The 16,940-nt window shown below is 54.6% G+C and overlaps 1 protein-coding gene across 2 annotated transcripts in view; it reads right to left on the bottom strand.

Annotated features, from left to right (window-relative positions):
* LSS (lanosterol synthase) overlaps positions 1 to 16,940 on the bottom strand; it is a 36,065-nt gene that overhangs the window by 11,267 nt on the left and 7,858 nt on the right. For both annotated transcript variants that reach the window (XR_001828089.2, XM_017538496.2), the window contains exons 6-17: positions 16,444 to 16,540; positions 14,781 to 14,916; positions 14,110 to 14,218; positions 13,616 to 13,734; positions 12,175 to 12,272; positions 11,355 to 11,382; positions 8,521 to 8,577; positions 7,701 to 7,772; positions 6,458 to 6,508; positions 5,666 to 5,815; positions 4,916 to 5,012; positions 4,087 to 4,192 (exon numbers count right to left, since the gene is read on the bottom strand). Coding sequence is in view for 1 of the 2 variants with exons in the window: in XM_017538496.2 (XP_017393985.1) it covers positions 4,087 to 4,192; positions 4,916 to 5,012; positions 5,666 to 5,815; positions 6,458 to 6,508; positions 7,701 to 7,772; positions 8,521 to 8,577; positions 11,355 to 11,382; positions 12,175 to 12,272; positions 13,616 to 13,734; positions 14,110 to 14,218; positions 14,781 to 14,916; positions 16,444 to 16,540 (1,120 nt within the window). In the remaining variant the exon portion in view is untranslated. The remainder of the gene's footprint in view (positions 1 to 4,086; positions 4,193 to 4,915; positions 5,013 to 5,665; positions 5,816 to 6,457; positions 6,509 to 7,700; positions 7,773 to 8,520; positions 8,578 to 11,354; positions 11,383 to 12,174; positions 12,273 to 13,615; positions 13,735 to 14,109; positions 14,219 to 14,780; positions 14,917 to 16,443; positions 16,541 to 16,940) is intronic.

Genomic DNA, 16,940 nt, shown 5'->3' with positions numbered 1-16,940 from the left:
CTCCTGGGTTCAGGCAATTCTCCTGCCTCAGCCTCCTGAGTAGCTGGGATTACAGGCACACGCCACCATGCCCAGCTAATTTTTTGTATTTTTAGTAGAGACGGGGTTTCACCATGTTGACCAGGATGGTCTCGATCTCTTGACCTTGTGATCCACCCGCCTCGGCCTCCCAAAGTGCTGGGATTACAGGGTTGAGCCACCGCGCCCGGCCTTAAAATCTTAATATAAAAATCAGACTAATATATTTAACCATTTAAAAGTTGAAAATTTGGCTGGGTGTGGTGGCTCACACCTGTAATCCCAGCACTTTGGGAGGCCAAGGCAGCGGATCACGAGGCCAAGAGATCGAGACCATCCTGGCCAACATGGTGAAACCCCATCTCTACTAAAAATAAAAAATAATAATAAAAAAAAAAAAATTAGCTGGGCATGGTGCCACATGCCTTTAGTCACAGCCACTCAGGAGGCTGAGGCAGGAGAATCCCTTGAACCCGGGAGGCAGAGGTTGCAATGAGCCAAGATTGCGCCACTACACTCTAGCCTGGGCGACAGAGCAAGACTTCATCTCAAAAATAAAAATAAAAATAAATAAATAAAAGTTTAACACTTACGTTCAAACACCCTAAAGAGATAAAAAGAAAGAAATTGAGGAGAAAATATCTGTAACATAATACACAAATACTTTATTGTGCTTAAAAATGAAAGAAAAACCATCTTAGTGAAAATTTTAAAAATGGCTGGGGCTGGTGGCTTACCACGTAATCCCAGCATTTGGTGATGCTGGGGTGGGAGGATGATTACTTGAGCCCAGGAGTTCAAGACCAGCCTGAGCAGCAGAGCTAGACCCCATCTCTACAAAACATTTTTAAAATTAGCCAGGAGTAACAGTATACACACCTTTATTCCCAGCTACTCAGGAGGCTGAGGTGGGAGGATTGCTTGAGCCCAGGAGTTTGAGGCTGTGGTGGGCCATGATTTCACCACTATACTCCAGCCTGGATAACAGAACGAGACTCTGTCTAAAAAAATAAATTATAAAAAAGGTTCTAGCTTGGAAGTCACCAAAGAAATGCAGAGGAAACCCACGATGAAGTCACCACGGCTCCCCATGCGCCACAGCCGGTATCCATTTCTACACAGTGACAACAGGTGACATGCAGTTTCCTGCGGCACCTCTCACAATCCCTCCGCTCTGCGAGGCTGTACTCTTGCCCACCCAGGCAGGGAAAGAGATGAGCAGAGAAGTGACCAGGCCAGGTCAGCCAGAAGAGGGAGGGTTGGGGGCCCACCCCAGCAGGCAGACCCCAAGCCATACGGCTCTAGGGAATAATAATGGTCATGAATAAATATTTAACAAGAAAATACCAGTTAAGGTTAAACTGGGGAAAAAGCTAAAAAAACAACAATGAAAATTGAAAAATAACCCAGAAGCTACTTAGTGAAATGACACAACACCTGTGCCATTACGGTTTGTACCGGAGGAGCATGTTCAATGGTGGGGCTTTTAGAAACCTCACCCAGGCACAAAGTGGGCCAGGCCTGAAGAGGGGCGGCAAACCACCACGGAAATGTGGAGACCAAACAGCAACAGAAGATTCTTATTCAGGGGTGATGAGGGGGCGACTTAGCCTCTTCTTTGTACTTTTCTATATTTTGCAAGTCTTGTCTGTAAAGAACCTGCTTTACATTTATTATAGTGATTTTTAAAAGGTAATATATTTTTTAAAAGTCCAATTCTGTGAGTGTGGCTGAGGACAACTCTCGCCCACTTCACATCACCGGGCAGCACGTGGCCAACGGCTGTGCCAGGCCATGGAAGACAATGAACACACTGCTTCCACCTGCGAAGCACAAGAAAACACCAGCTCCACCCACGGCTTCCAACAAAAACACAACCAGAATATCCTCAGATGTTAAATGAAGCAGCACACTCCCACATAACTCAGGGTCAGAGAAGAACAGTAGAAACAGAAAACACTTTTAGTATTTGTGCTGCCACAGCGGGCACCAAACAACAGTTTTAATTGATGATATATCAAAACTCGTTTATAGCCTCAAGTGCATATTTCAATACAAACCTGAAATCAAATATCTAAGCATTCAAGTTAGAAAAATAAAGGAGAAAGAAAACAACAAAGGCCAGATGTGGTGACTCACACCTGTAATCCTAACACTTTGGGAGGCCAAGGAAGGTGAATCACCTGAGGTCAGGAATTTGAGACCAGCTTGACCAACATGGAGAAACGCTGTCTCTACTAAAAATACCAAAAAATTAGCTGGGCATTGTGGCGAGCACCTGTAGTCCCAGCTACTCGGGAGGCTGAGGCAGGAGAATCACTTGAACCCAGGAGGCGGAGGTTGCAATGAACTGAGATCACATCACTGCTCTCCAGCCTGAGTGACAGCAAGACTCCGTCTCAAAAAATATAAAAAAGAAAGAAAATAACAAAGAATAGAAATTATGAAATAAAAAATAAAATCTCTTAAAAAACAGAATCAAAGACTAAGACAGTTTTTGTTCTTGTTTTTTTCAAAAGATCGGCATAAGATTTCAGAAGAAAGATGAAGATGTCAGTGTTGAGCTCAGAGCCATCCAAGAGGACATGGAATACTCATGCCAATCAGTATAAAACTGAGTGAAAAAAGGAAGACTCCCCAGACTGATACAAAAATGGAACATCTACTCAGTCCTATAAACTATTAAAGAAATTACACTACACTCCAGCCTGGGTGACAGAGCAAGACCCCATCTCAAAAAAAAAAAAAAAAAAGGAAATTGAGCTTCTAATTTAAAACCTTTCCTCAAAGAAAACTCCGGGCCCAACTGACATTTCCAGTAATTTTTCCCAAATATTTAAGGCAAAAATATTACGAACATTACGTAAATTCTTCCAAAGAGTATTTTAAAAAACACTTTCCAACTGCTTTTCTGAGTTCGGCATCATCTTAACAAGAGAACCTCACAAAGACATTACATAAAGAAAATTTCATATAATTTTATACAGTATAAAGAAAATTATAGGCCGGGCGCTGTGGCTCACGCCTGTAATCCCAGCACTTTGGGAGGCCGAGGTGGGCGGATCACAAGGTCAAGAGATTGAGACCATCCTGGTGGGCAACATGGTGAAACCCCAACTTTAAAAAAGAAAAACTACAGACCAGTGTCTCTTGTAACCAGAGCTGTTAAACTCCTAACAAAATATTCCTCAGACTGAATCCAGCAATATATAAAAAGACAGCGCATCATGACCAAAGTGAGTCTACATCAGGTTTAACAAAAGTAAAAACTGTAATCATAGTAGGATAAAGAACCTGCAAAAACCACATGCCCTTTAACGTACCCTCTGACATAGCAATGACACTCCTAGGTACATGACTGTGAGAAATAAGTACCCAGGTGCCTGAAAAGGGAAGTACAAGAGTGTTCACAAGAGGCACTTCATAAAAACCCAGACTGAAATCCTCCCAGGTGCTGAGAACAGGCAGCTAGACAGCACAGCACCTGCATTCAACCAAGTGCCCGAGTGAGAGAATGCTACTGTTGCCCCAGCCACCTGGCTAACCTCAAGCAGATGAGAAGGCAACACGAAGAACACATCTCAGGATTCCACCTAGACAAGCTTCAAAGCGAGCAACAGAAACCCACAACCTGGCAGGCGTGTGGGCGGCCCCCTCATGGGGACGCCTGAGGGCTCTGGTGGCATCGCCATGTTCAATGTTAGCACCAGTACCTGTTTGCTTCAGAAGATCAACCTGTACACTTTCCTGAATATTTGCTACCCTTAAAAACTGCTACTGGAACACAGGTGGAGTCACGTATGTAATGTCTTTTTAACATTGTTAAAAGATAGGGAGAAAATCCATTTTTGTGTTGTAGTTATGCCATTCTGAGCCCCAATAGATATTTTGTAGGCTTTAGGGCATATAACTGAATTCAATAACCTCTGCAGCCTCTCCACGTCTACGTGAGTTTTGTTTCTGAGACGGGCTGCCAGGGCTGTTGGAGAATGCTGTGTCTGGGCCTTGGACCCCAACTTGGCAGCCCCCACACTGAGTGAGAGCATCCCAGGCCGAGGCCCTTCGTACCTGATCTCGGCTGCCCTGTGGTCTGGGAAATGCTTGTGGAAATGCTTAAGTGCCTGCATCACAGCCGAGGTGCACTCCACATACGTGTAGTCAATCATGATGTCCCCTGCGGAAGGGAAGGAAGAACCAAGGTGCTGAGTCTCACCCTGGCTGCCCAGGGCCTGCAACTCAGGCCAAATCATGACAAGCAAGAGTGTCGCAGTGTGCAGAACCCATGCCTGGATGCTGCCTCCCCGACCAACCTGCAGAGCACTGGCCGGCCCAGGACACACACCTGTACTACGAGAGCAAAGATGGGGGGAACGCAGCAGAAAGCTGCAATCCCAGCTCAGAAAGCCATGTGCGATGGGTAGAGGACCAGGAAGGGGGCATGTGAGGTGCCCAAAGGTGGACCAGGAGTGAGATCCTGTCCCCAGACCAATACCATGGCAGCCACGCACACACAGCAGCCTACCAGCCCATGACATGGGTCCCCTCAGTCCCCACAGACACCTCCCCGCAGGTGCTCTGGGATCCACGAAGTGTGCAGTGTGCTCGCGACACACAGCAGCCTCTGCAGAACATAAGCCCTGTGGACTGAGCAGGAGCCAGCCCAGGCTGTGGACCTCACTGGAACCCTCCACCATCCCATCCCCGAAGCCTGACCTGATGCCCTCCTATTCACAACACAGGGATCCTGCCACCCCCAGGGATGGAGGAGCACAGAACATCCTGGGCTGAGGGAGGACTCCAGACAGATCTGCTGGTAAACCTGGGCCCTTGCAGCCTCAGGCAAAGGGGAAAAGCTGGCTCCGGGGTTTGTGTACCATGGTGCTGGCCGACTACTCACCAAAGACCTCCGAGGGGTTCAGCAGCTCTAGCAAGTGTCCCCCACGCTTGGTCTCATAGGTGGAGAACCCTCCATCGGGATTCCTCATGTTCAGCAGCTGAAATCACAGAGCACCTGAGAACTCACCCACATGATGAGCACACGCAGACGCGAAGGCCACAGTAGAGCTTTCTAGAGGCAACACTAAGGCTGACAACCAATGGGGCAGGAACGGGAGCAAGAAGCCGATTTCCAAATTAACCAAGCCCTCGGGTGCCCCAAGCAGCAGCTGCAACCTCATCCATCAGGGCCTCCATGCGCAGCCACCTGGGAACATGCCCCCACATGTGCCCATGACTTAGAAACCAAGTGTGTGCTGCTGCCAGAACAGTGCAGGGTCTCCACTGGGAAACACACGCAACAGCCAGATGTGCTGAAAGAATGTGGCACCAAAACCAACAGAAATTCCTTCTTCAGACACCCAGTGGAAACCACCAGAGAGAAACCCTGGGGGCCACATTGGCTCCTGCAAGCATCTGCGCTGAGCTGGACACCAGCTCTGTAGTGCAGGGCCCTGTGCAAACAGCCCAGCAAGGCCCCCAGAGGTCCAGCCAGAGCTCACAGTTCTCCACATGCAAACACCGTCCGAGGACAAGCTCCTACAGCCCGGCCGGAGAGTGTGGTGGGGTGGGGCCCGTGGGAGTGGAGGTGAGCACGCAGCTCATCTGTAGACATGAGCTGTGGACAGGGCTGCTAGGACCACAGCCTTACCACAGCCACAGCATCGCAGAGCCGCTCTCGGGGGATGTGCTCGGTTACATAGGGACACTTCTCCTGCAGGAGCAGCACAGCCTTCAAGGCCTCAGCCGTGCAGTCAGCAACAATCCAGCCACAGTCCAGCGTGCTGAAGGAGAAGCCGCCCTGCAGAACACGACCCGTGACCCTAGGCTGAGGGTGTCCACACCCCAGTCCTCGGAGCCACCCCACATCCCTCCCCACAGTCACAGACATCCGTCCCAACCACAGAGCACCCAGACAGGACGGGGACCCATCCACCAAAGGTGTGGGTGCAGCCAGGGGCCCAAGCCAGGCACATCTAGATGGAACTCCAGGTTCCAGCACAAGGACCCTCAAGGGTAGCAGTTCACACTCTCAACACCTTCAGATCTCACGGACATGACAGGGCACAGGTGTCTCCCACCCCCACTGTAAACAGGCAACAGCAGCTGCGCTCATGCCTAATTTCATAGCCCACACCGGCTAGGGTCTCTTCTTCCCTCTGCCTTCCCCGGACGCCCTGGCTACACTTCGGCTGTCCTGAAGCCTGTATGTGCCATGACCACCTGAACCGCCCTAAGGCACGGCCACACGTGCAAGCAAACAGTGCCCCCATGTGCCAGGCAGCTCAGCAACATGAGGCATGGGCCCCTATGCCAGGTACTATCACAGCAGGACACCCAAATATGCCAAGGGAGGAATCCCCCCTTCAAAGGGAAGGACCCAACCTGCTGAGGGCAGCTTCCCCTGGGGGATGGGGCAGGGATGGGGCTGGCTCCCACATACCTTGCTCATCTGGCGGTAGTACTTCTGGTAGTCGGGAGGGTTATCTGGGATCTGGGCAGCATCGAGGGCAAATGTGGAAGCAGAGAACATGTCAGCACCTGGGACATCACTGAGTTAGACTGGGCAGGACTTGAGAGGCACGACATGCCGGCCACAGCCCCCACTGGTGCTGCAAGGCACCCAAGGGCCCACATCGAGAGCTCACCACCCACTGCTGCTGGGAAATGTGACTGGCCAGCCAGGGCTGAAACTAGCCCAGACGGGAGGCACCTGCCTCCCCTATGATCTCCCCACCAGCCAGAAGGCAAGGAGGTGGCCCAGGCCTTTGTGTTGTGCTCTGCCAGGGGCTCCCGCCGCCTCCTGAACAACCCCAGCTTCGTGGACCTAAGCTCCTGGGCTGTCTCTCCTGCCTCAATGAGAAGGGAAGAGGCCTAGACTGTAGTGGGGTTCAGTCAGCCTCCCCAAGTCCCCATCAACCAGAGGAAGTCCTGGGTAGGAGGCAGGAGGCAGGAGCAGCCCGCTGTAGGGTCAGCCAGAGCAGGACAATGCCCCTCCCCTGCCTGAGCCCCAGATGGGTGCCAGCCTTGGCCACATGAAGGCCAGGAACACCCAGAGGCCCTGCAGAAGCAATGTCCTGATGACATCTGAAGGGACAGGGTGAGATGGGCTGGGGGGGGAGGGGCAGCTGTTCCAGGCAGAAGGACACTGGCTGAGGCCATGGCAGGGACAGCGTATGGGATGACTGTGGCTGCAGATTGGGGTGTAGGCATATGTGAGACACTGAGGTCAAACTGGGGGCTGGGGCACTGTCTGTGGGCAGCTGATCTAGCAGGATGGACGGGATTTTCGCTGCAAACAGTCTCAAGAGGGAACATCCCCAGGCTGGCATCACCTCCGTGGGCAGAAGGTGCTTCAAAGACCCAGAGGGGGCGTGTAGGCTGCGCAGCTCAGGGTAAATGGCCCCTACCTGTGCCTGGCTCCTGCACACCATGGCTCCAACAGGAGCAGGATGCAGAAACTGCCAGGACCCCCAGCACCTCAGCACCCTGCAGGCCTCACAGAGCTGCTCCAGGTGAGGCCAGCCCAAGGACGGGTGGATGGAACAGTGGTGGGGAGGGGCAACCTGAGAAACCAGTACAGGGAACAGGACAGGGTAGAGGTGAGGTGGGCACTTCAGCCTGTAGGAGCTCCCAGCCCTGATCCCCCTCTTCAGCCCCTTCAGGGCCCCAGGCACAGGCCTCACCTGCGAGAGCCTCAGGAACTCATGTGCCTTCTGCAGGCAGGATGAAAACTCGGGCCTGTGGTGTCCACCCGCCTGGAAGAGACAGCAGGACAGACAGGCTGAGCCGTCCTTGCACGGCCACCATGGCTGAGTGGTTCCCCGATGGTCCTGGCCACATCCTGCCCCAACTGGGAACCAGAAAGAAACTGGCAGGTATCTCCAGAGAGTGCCAGGGTTTCTTGCTGCACTTACCTTTAAAGACAAAAAATCAAAGGTCCATGAGATATGACAAGATGGAAGGGAGCAGAAGGGACCATCTAGGATGCCAGCACCCCACCCACCCAGTGAGCGTCTATGCCCAGGGGATCTCCAGCACCCCAGTATGGGCAGGTCCTTTGAATGTCCCAGCCCTCAGGGCACTCCAGAAACACCTTCAGAAAATCCCACCAACCTCATTCCCACCAGCATTCAAAATCCACTGTTGTTTCTCTGCAGTATTGGCTGGAAAATGCCCATAATGAGCAGTTCCAGTTCTAAGAGCCTGGAGTCCCATTCCTGCCCACACTCTGAGAAACAGCCTTCACCAGGCTCCCCTGTGCACACGGCCTCCAGCCCCTGCCCTTCCAAAGCCTCTGACCCAGCCCAACACCCAGGGCTGCTGGGCAAGGCCGCCCCCTCCACAGCACCACCATCTCAAACCAGAGGCCAGAGTCCAGGTCACTGGAAACCTCAAGGAGTCGCAAGTGTGTGGCCGGCAGTGCTGCCTTCAGGTGGACGCGAGGGCTCACGTGCACAGGAAGGAAGGTCAGCTGAGGCTGAGAAAAGAGAATGAGCCACGAACCTCTAGCAGAGCTTGGATGGCGAAGGCAGTGTCCCAGATCTGTGAGCCATTGGTGCCCTACACACAAAACAAGGGTGTTACAGCAGCAGCAGCCCCCCCCACTCCCACCTACGGCCTCCAGGATCCGACAGGCCCCTGAGGGCCGGGTGTGGGGGCTCCCATCCAGCCAACACTCAACCTCAGGCTCTGAGCCCTGTGCACCCCTCATGGCTGACAAGGGCCTCAGAGAAGGCTGAGTCCTGCAGGCAGACATGGGTCAGGGAGCCCCACCTTTCTTCATGGGCCACCAGGCAGGACAGTGTCCCTCTCAGGACACCTGTAGGACTGGACAATCCCTCAGAAGCTCCAGCACCCACACACAGAGCATCCAGCTGCCCTTGCCCAATGACAGCGGTGCACCTCAGTCATGGTGATGCCTGGAAATGACCCCCATTTCTGAGTATACCTGAGGTGACAGAAATTCTGCACAGGGCTGGGAAGGCCCCACCTCAAATGTCACCCCGGACCTGGACTCCCAGATACATACTCTGGTCTCAATTCAAAGGGCCGGTGACCAAGCCCCAGTGAGACAGAGTTGGACACTGACCACAACAGACATGGGGATGGTGGCGGGGGGCAGTAGGGGGCAGAGGCATCCAGACATCATGCACTGGAGGAACGAGCCAGCGACCACAGAAAAGCATTCTCACCAAAGAAACACAACGGGATAAAGCCTCAGTGCATGGCCAGTTTACAAAAACTCAGAGAACAGAGGGAGCAACCAGTCAGATCCGGAACGTGAAGCCCTTCAGGGAGGAGAAGAGGCCACAGGAGACTGCTGTGGATGAACAGGAGCTCAGATACCAACACACGAAGGCCTGTGTGGGCCTGGCCTGAACCCTGATTCACACACACCAACGGCAGCATGAGGACTACAGTCAGGAACCATCAGAATTTTGCTGGGTGTGACAGCCACAGAGCATTCTATAAAAACACAGAGGCCCTCATCAGCCCAAGGTGCACTGAAGAGAGGGTGCAGCGGGAGGGCTGGTCATGGAGCGGCAGGGAGGCCAGGGCCTGATCTGGGACTCGTTACTCATGTAACTCATCCACTTTGCATGTGTTTTGAAAACCATTTCACAAAACATGGACTGTGTCCAGGGAGCCTCAGCGGAGCTCAAGGCCAGCTGGGTGAAAGCCCATGGCTGGGGAAACCTGGCATCTAAGGTAGCCCTGGGGCGGACAGTGCTGGGCCCCTGTGTGTCCATCCCATACATGACACCCAGGACACCTCTGGAGACTCCACATTTCCACACTGAACCAGGTGGGGGACAGAAGACAGACCTGCAGGGCATAACCCTCACCAGACCACAACACACAGGGCAACACTGTCTGGGCTTCCAACACACCCACTGTGATAATGCACAAAGGGGCACAGGCTCAGCCCAGTTGGACAGAACTGGGGTCTACAGGGCCCCCAGAGCCAGGACAGGACCAGGGTCATCCAGGACCCCACCCTCAACACTGCCCTGCTGCCCCCAGGGCCACACCCAGGACAGCACCATCTACAAAATCTAGACGCTGAGCAGGATGGCGTAGAGAAGGACCTATAGTACATAGCACAGACAGTGCAGGCAGGGAGCCCACGGTTCCTGTGCAGTGAGTGGGCTGTTCTCCCACCTCGATGACCAACCCACTCTGTAGAGCAATGACCTGGAGACCACCACAACCTCTACCTGGAGCAGGCCACACCCAGGCGGATGCTTCCAATGGCACAGACTGTATAGCAGAATACGGTGCTGGCCCCTTCCTAACACAGCTCTCAGCTACTCTGGTCCACAGACTTCTGAGAAATCTGAGACGCCTAGGGCCTCCCCCACAGTGGTGGCAGATGCACAACCCCTGGAGGGCAAGGACCCTGGTCAGGCATCCCTGCCTGGAAACAAGTGTATCTTCTAAAAGCTCAGGGAAGGATCCAGAAAGAAGCCAACTAACGCCATGTGGCCAGTGTCCAGCACATCCTCTCCCTGGACGTGGCGATGTCTACCTCCCCCCTCCCTTGTGCTTGGTGCCCCTCATGACTGGGTTCCAGCCCACTCAGGGCAAGTCCCCAGGCAGCTCCCAGGCCCAGCCACATGTCACCACGGCCCTCCAGGCTCCTGTCCTGTGCACCCACAACCTGAAGAAGGAGCCTCTTAAGAGTGTGGCTGGGCGCAATGGCTCACGCCTGTAATGCCAGCACTTTGGGAGACTAAGGCAGGCAGATCACCTGAGGTCAGGATTTCGAGACCAGCCTGGCCAACATGGTGAAACACTTGTCTCTATTAAAATACAAACATTAGCTGGGCGTGGTGCTGCATGCCTGTAATCCCAGCTACTCGGGAAGCTAAGGCAGGAGAATCACCTGAACCTGGGAGGTGGAGGTTGCAGTGAGCTGAGATCGAGACACTGCACTCCAGCCTGGGCAAGAGAGTGAGATTCCATCTCAACAACAGCAGCAAAAAGAGTGCATGGAGGAGAGGCCCCCATTAACCAGAGCCGCCTCCTGCCACAGTAACAAGAGGAGAGCTTCTGCAGCTCCGGGTCTGTCATTACACGGTTGGGCCCACTTGGACCATCAGGGCAAAGAGCAAACAGGACAGCTGCAGACAGACAATCGAGAACTGTGGGCACCCACAGGGACACTGCCAGGGGCCTCGACTGACTCAGTCTCTGGTCACATGCTGCCGGGACTTGGTCCAGGAGGAGTTACTTCTGCATCTTAATGAACCCAGTAGGAAAGGAATGAAGGGTAGAAATGACTGCAAAGGAGCCGGCAGCTGCGGTCCTGCAGCCCTCACCCCTGCAGCCCTCACCTGCATTTTCATGCCGTCAAGGCCCATCCTGTGAGGACAAAAATGGCCAAGTCAGGCGCAAGGAGAAAGCTGGAAGCCCAGCCGGCTACCCAGACCCTGCACTCAGGAAGGTCCCAGAGAGGGCATCTGTCCCCTCCCCCAAGGCCTGGCACTGGCCTGGATGCCGACCCAGCTGGGCTGCTGGGCTGCTAGACTCCTGGGCACACCCTCTAGAGAAGACAGGACACACTCACCCAGGAAGGGTGCAACCAAGCCAAAGGGCAGCAGGAGGCTCCCCGACCCCCGACCTCTGACCCCTGACCCCAGGCTGCCTCAGCCCTGTTGCCTGTGTTCGGTGTTGTGGGACCAACCAGGGCTTCCCACAGTGGGACCGTGCTGTGCCATCCACGACAGGGGCCCACCTTCAGGGCATACTCCATGGCTGACAAGCTCCCCTTGTCCACGAGTCTTCCTGACACCAACCTGCCCTGCTGCCCACCACGCCCCTCCTCACCCTACCTTCTGGAACCACCCCACTCTTCCACTGGGTGGCAAATCTTCCAATTCAAAGACAACCCTCGGTGGCTTCTACAAGCCCTAACACTGCTGGTCCCTGGTGGTGTTCCCTGGTGGTGTTCCTTAGCGGTGTTTCCTGGTGGTGGGTGCTCCCTGGCGGTGTTCCCTGGTGGTAGTCCTTAGCAGTGTTCCCTGGTGGTGTTCCCTGGCAGTATTCCCAGATGGCACCATGGTGGCCCCCTCACTGGGATGCGGCTGAGGCTCAGATCCAGCCTTCGTGTGGCTGCACTGAGAGGCCTCACCAGCACATCCCAGCCACACTCACCAGAGATAGTCCGGGATTCTGGAAATGTGCTCCTGGAAGGCAGGGGAGGTGGGCCCGTCCACATACCAGCGTACAAGCATGTTGATGGTTTTTGAGATCTGCCGGAGACACGGCCCTGTCAGGGCTTTGCTCCAGACCAGCAGCAGCCCCCAGGGACAGGGTCCCATGCAGCTCACTCAGGGCCAGAACAGGGGCCTTCTGCCCTAGCAGGCGGGACCGAGAGAGGATGGACAACTGTGTCCCCAGGACCCGACTCACACACAGGCAGCATCAGCCGAGGCCATGGCCTGGTGTAGGATGAGGAGGGGCCGCACTCCATCAGTGAGAAGTGAAGGGTTCCAAGAGAGGCCATAGGGGCCAGCCCATAACCAGAGGGGCATGGGCTGTCAGGTGCCTTAGAAACAACACAGGGGACAGAGGCAGGGCCTGAGGGGCCCAGGAAGAGATATGGACATGGGACTGCAGTAGTAGGAAAAGTTTGCTCCCCTCCTTCCTCAGAGCAGACTGTTCCAGAGGCCCCAACTTTTTATTTATGGATCTTACAAGTCAAGATCCAATTGTAAGATGTTTCTAACATGCTTAGTACAGATGTGCTCTCTATGGGATTAAACCAAAACCCACATAGAACCACGTCACTGCTGAGCAGAAAACAAGGGACCTGCTGCAAGGTCGGTCAGGATTAGTGATTCACTGAGGTGGCATCAGGCCCAGAAACCCGAGATGCGGCATCAGGGTTGGACTCAGTGGCCTAGCGCCACCTGGGTACACCCAGAGAATGCCAAGGCCAACCCACTACACCGCAGCAGCTACGGCACAGCCCAGAAGCTGCTGACTCTGTCAGGAAGCAGCCCTGTGCCAGCACAGCCCGGGGATTTCACCCTCCAAGGTCACTGAACTAGCCCATACCTGGCCCCCTGCAGGCCCCACAGAAGAGAGAGGTCCAAGTCTCTGGTTAGGCAGGAGGAATCAGGAGTGGAACCCGAGGACCCTGCTACTCCCACCCACCCCGGGCATCTCTAAACCCCCTGGGGGAAGGACAGATAATGAACAATTTGGGGAGGGGAATTCAGAAGGAAGCAAGTGAGAAAAAACACCCCTCCCAGCTAGCCAGAAAGATCTCAGGAAGGGCCTCCAGGAGAGGGTCAGGCACCCCCTAGGATCAGGAAGAGGCCTCCAGGAGAGGGTCAGGCATCCCTTAGGACAAGAGCAAGTGGAGAACAGGAGGGAGGGTTGAGTGTGGTGGGGCGGCTTCACTGAGCTGGGCGTGCAAGGAGCCAGGACAGAGTCCTCAAACGCCTGTGGGATCTGAGGGCCACCTCCCAAATGATGGTGCACTAGGCTCCAGGGGACCCTACTCCCAGCTCATGGCCCAGCCTCCCAGACTTTACTTTGGACCCCAACCCCCAGGGGCTGCAGCCAGAGGCTGGACAGAGGCACTGACCGGGCCTATGCTGATGCTCTTGGTGAATCGGTCGTCAGCCACGATGTGCTCATACAGCTTCTGCACGGCCTGCTGCCGCAGGTGGGCACTGTGATAGCGCTCATACAGGTTGAGGAACGCTGCAGGGGGCAGCGGACAGTGGACGCCAGGCACCAGGACACTGGCCTCAGCCTGGAGCCCCGTGCACCTGGACTTGCCCTTCCCCAGGGTTCCCCTTCCCCCCCACCCCCAGGCTTGGTTGCTGAGCTCCTCCTTCCCTGCCCAGGAGGGGCTGTCCCACACCTCCTACACACACCCTTGCTCAGGATGGGCTCCTGAGAGTGGAAGTCAGCTCAGCCGGTTCTTGGGGTGGAAGGGCAGGGCTATGAGATCCCATCTCCTGGTGCCTGGCACAGAGGAGGTGGCCCAGTGCCACTGGCAGGGGATGAGTTCATGAATGAGTGGGTGACACCCTGACCACAGGCTGCCCTGCCAGCCCCTCAGGAGGCACTCACCATATACCACATGGAGCAGCCAGCTGTGCGGTGTATACAGCTCATCGGGGGCCACGTTGTTCCTCTGCGCCTGCCAGTTGATGCTGGCGAAGTCCTCCACATAGAGCTCCTGGTGGGGCCAGCCGGCTAGCCTGGCTCAAACCAGGAGGGGCAGCCTCCCACCACCCACCATCAGGGCCCTGGACCAGCCCTTTCCTGGGTCGGGGAGGGCCCTCCAGCAACTGACACTGAGGGTACATGAAGGCCCGGCCATTGTGGCTATGTGCAGACCACTCTGCAGAGTTCCCCAGCTCCATGAGCCCCAGGCCTGCCTAGAAGTTCATTTCCTTCCTCTGCCCCTCCTCCTTCCCCAGGGCAGGCCTGATAGACATCCTGCACCTCAAACCCCACCTCAGGACCTGCTTCCTGAGGACACAGTGCACATCTGTCTCCTGCACCTCTTGAGTCCTGGATGTCCCCCTAAGAACCCTGGGCAACGGCTGCTGCCTGTCCTATAGCACGAGTCCCCTCTGGGCAGAGCTTGGAGGAAGGTGGAGGCCCACTCTGATCATGGGCTCTCGGTTCCACAGGGCCCCCAGGTGAGTGGACAGGTGTGGTTAGATTCCAGGAGCCCCAGGCCCTATGGGTCCCAGCCCCAGAAGCCTTCACTTTGTTCCCTGATGAGGTCCTACCTGGCGGAGGCTCTGGATGAGCGGGTCCTCCGTGGCACTCAGCCGAACAGCGTAGCAGTAGCTCATGGGCAGGTAGACCTGCCGGCAGTGGCACCACAGTGTGGAGGGGTGTGCCGGTGCCCAGTCAGGAAACAGCCTGGGGCAACAGCAGGAGTCAGTTGGAGACCGCCAAGACTCAAGCCTGCCCCTACGCCAGTAGGGGCCCTTCCAAGCATGGACACTGGTGGATGGCTGTTCCCCACCGCATCAGTGCACCTGCGGGCATTTCTCAACCTTGCTCCTGAGGGGGACAGTCGAGCCATAGGTGCACTCTCCAAGGAACTGCACCTCCTGGTTCAGTTAGCATTTTATATCCTAAAGCCAAGTGATGGAGCTCCTAAATGCTTAGGATGACTGTGGGTTTCTTAGCTGCAACAAATATACCTTGGTAACACAAAGCATCAACAAGGAGAATATGGGGTGAGGGCCCCAGGGAATACTCTTGGCTATCTTTGCAACTTTTCCAGAAATTGGAAACTATTCCAAAATTTAAAGTTTACTTTTAGGCTGGGCAATCCTAGCACTTTGGGAGGCCGAGGTGGGCGGATCACGAGATCAAGAGGTCAAGACCATCCTGACCAACATGGTGAAACCCCATCTCTACTAAAAATACAAAAATTAGCTGGGCATGGTGGCACATGGCTGTAAGCCCAGCTACTTGGGAGGCGGAGGCAGGAGAATCGCTTGAACCCGAGAGGCAGAGGCTGCAGTGAGCTGAGATTGCACCACTGCACTCCAGCCTGGCAACAGAGCAAGACTCAGTCTCAAAAATAAATAAATAAATAATAAGGTTTACTTTTAAAAGTTTATTTAAGAAACTTTAGGCCAGGCATGGTTGCTCACGTCTGTAACTCTGGGAAGCCAAGGCTGGCAGATCACCTGAGTTTGAGACCAGCTGGCCAACATGGCGAAACCCCATCTCTACTAAAAACACAAAAATTAGCCAGGCATGGTGATACACACCTATAGTCCCAGCTACTTGGGAGGCTAACGCAGGAGAATCAGTTGAACCCAGGAGCCAGAGGTTGCAGTGACCCGAGATCATGCCACTGCACTCTAGCCTGGGTGATAGAGAGAGACTCCGTCACACACACACAAAAAAAAGACACCAGATAATAAGAAATTAATGTTGGCTTTGCTGGGTATTTAAAAACATTCGGTTCTATTTAGAAAAACAAACACTGATCTTTTAAAGGCAAGCACACTGAGTCCACAGGTGAGGTGTGATGCTGGGACACGCTTCACATTCAGCAGCAAAGGAGACAAGGTCAGCAGCAGCAGCAACAGCAGCACAGGATGCCCCTGCGCAGGCTGTGGGAGGGACAGTTCCTTCTACTTCTACAGATGCTCAGTTTTCCACAAGATGCAAGCCACCCCGCCCTGCCTGCAGCCTGACTCAGGGTACCTCCATCCACAGCATAGCCTCCTTCCTGCCAAGTTGTGAACCCCCTTTCTGTATCCCTGTAGGACTCAGCTCGATCAAGGACCCCTCCAGAAGCCTAACTGCACCCACCCACAGAACAACCACCCCTCTCTAACAGCCTGCACCTGACCCACAGTCCCTGTCCCTCTACTCTTCAGGGAAGCAGCAGCCACCCAACAAACAAATCAACAGCAGGCATACCACATCTCTGGGAACAGGGTATTGAGGCCTTCCCAGCTGTAAACATTCAGGACAGCCAGCCAGAACTTCCCCCAGGAGGGGATGGCCACAGCACCACCTGAGAGGGAAAAGAATAGGCCCGTGTCATCTGCTGCTTATCAGCAGAGCCCACGCTGTCTCTAGCTGGGAAGCTTCAACCTCCAGGAGTCACGCATGACCCTCTCCATGAGCCAAGGGCAGCCTCATGCAGATACTGCAACCCCATGTGAGAAGCAGGTTCCAGAGTACTCAGAAATGCCCTGGACGCACAGTCCCTAGGTGAAACCAGTGGCTTTCCTGGGAGTGTTTCCAGCCCCAGGAGAGGTGTTTCCAACCCCTGGCCCTAGGAAGGAGCACATGAAGACAGCTACCTGGAAGGTCCAGGGACACCTCAGTGCTCAGGCGAGCGAGGGGCCCAGGTGCACATGGCAGCCACGTCCACATGTGCCTGGAGAAGGCAATGAGCGGAAGCAAGAGCG

This window comes from Cebus imitator, unplaced genomic scaffold, assembly GCF_001604975.1.
Source record: "Cebus imitator isolate Cc_AM_T3 unplaced genomic scaffold, Cebus_imitator-1.0 Scaffold112, whole genome shotgun sequence".
In the NCBI taxonomy this organism is placed as follows: domain Eukaryota; kingdom Metazoa; phylum Chordata; class Mammalia; order Primates; family Cebidae; genus Cebus; species Cebus imitator.
The sequence above is the reverse complement of the archived record's forward strand: the minus strand, read 5'-3'. Positions and strand labels throughout refer to the sequence as shown.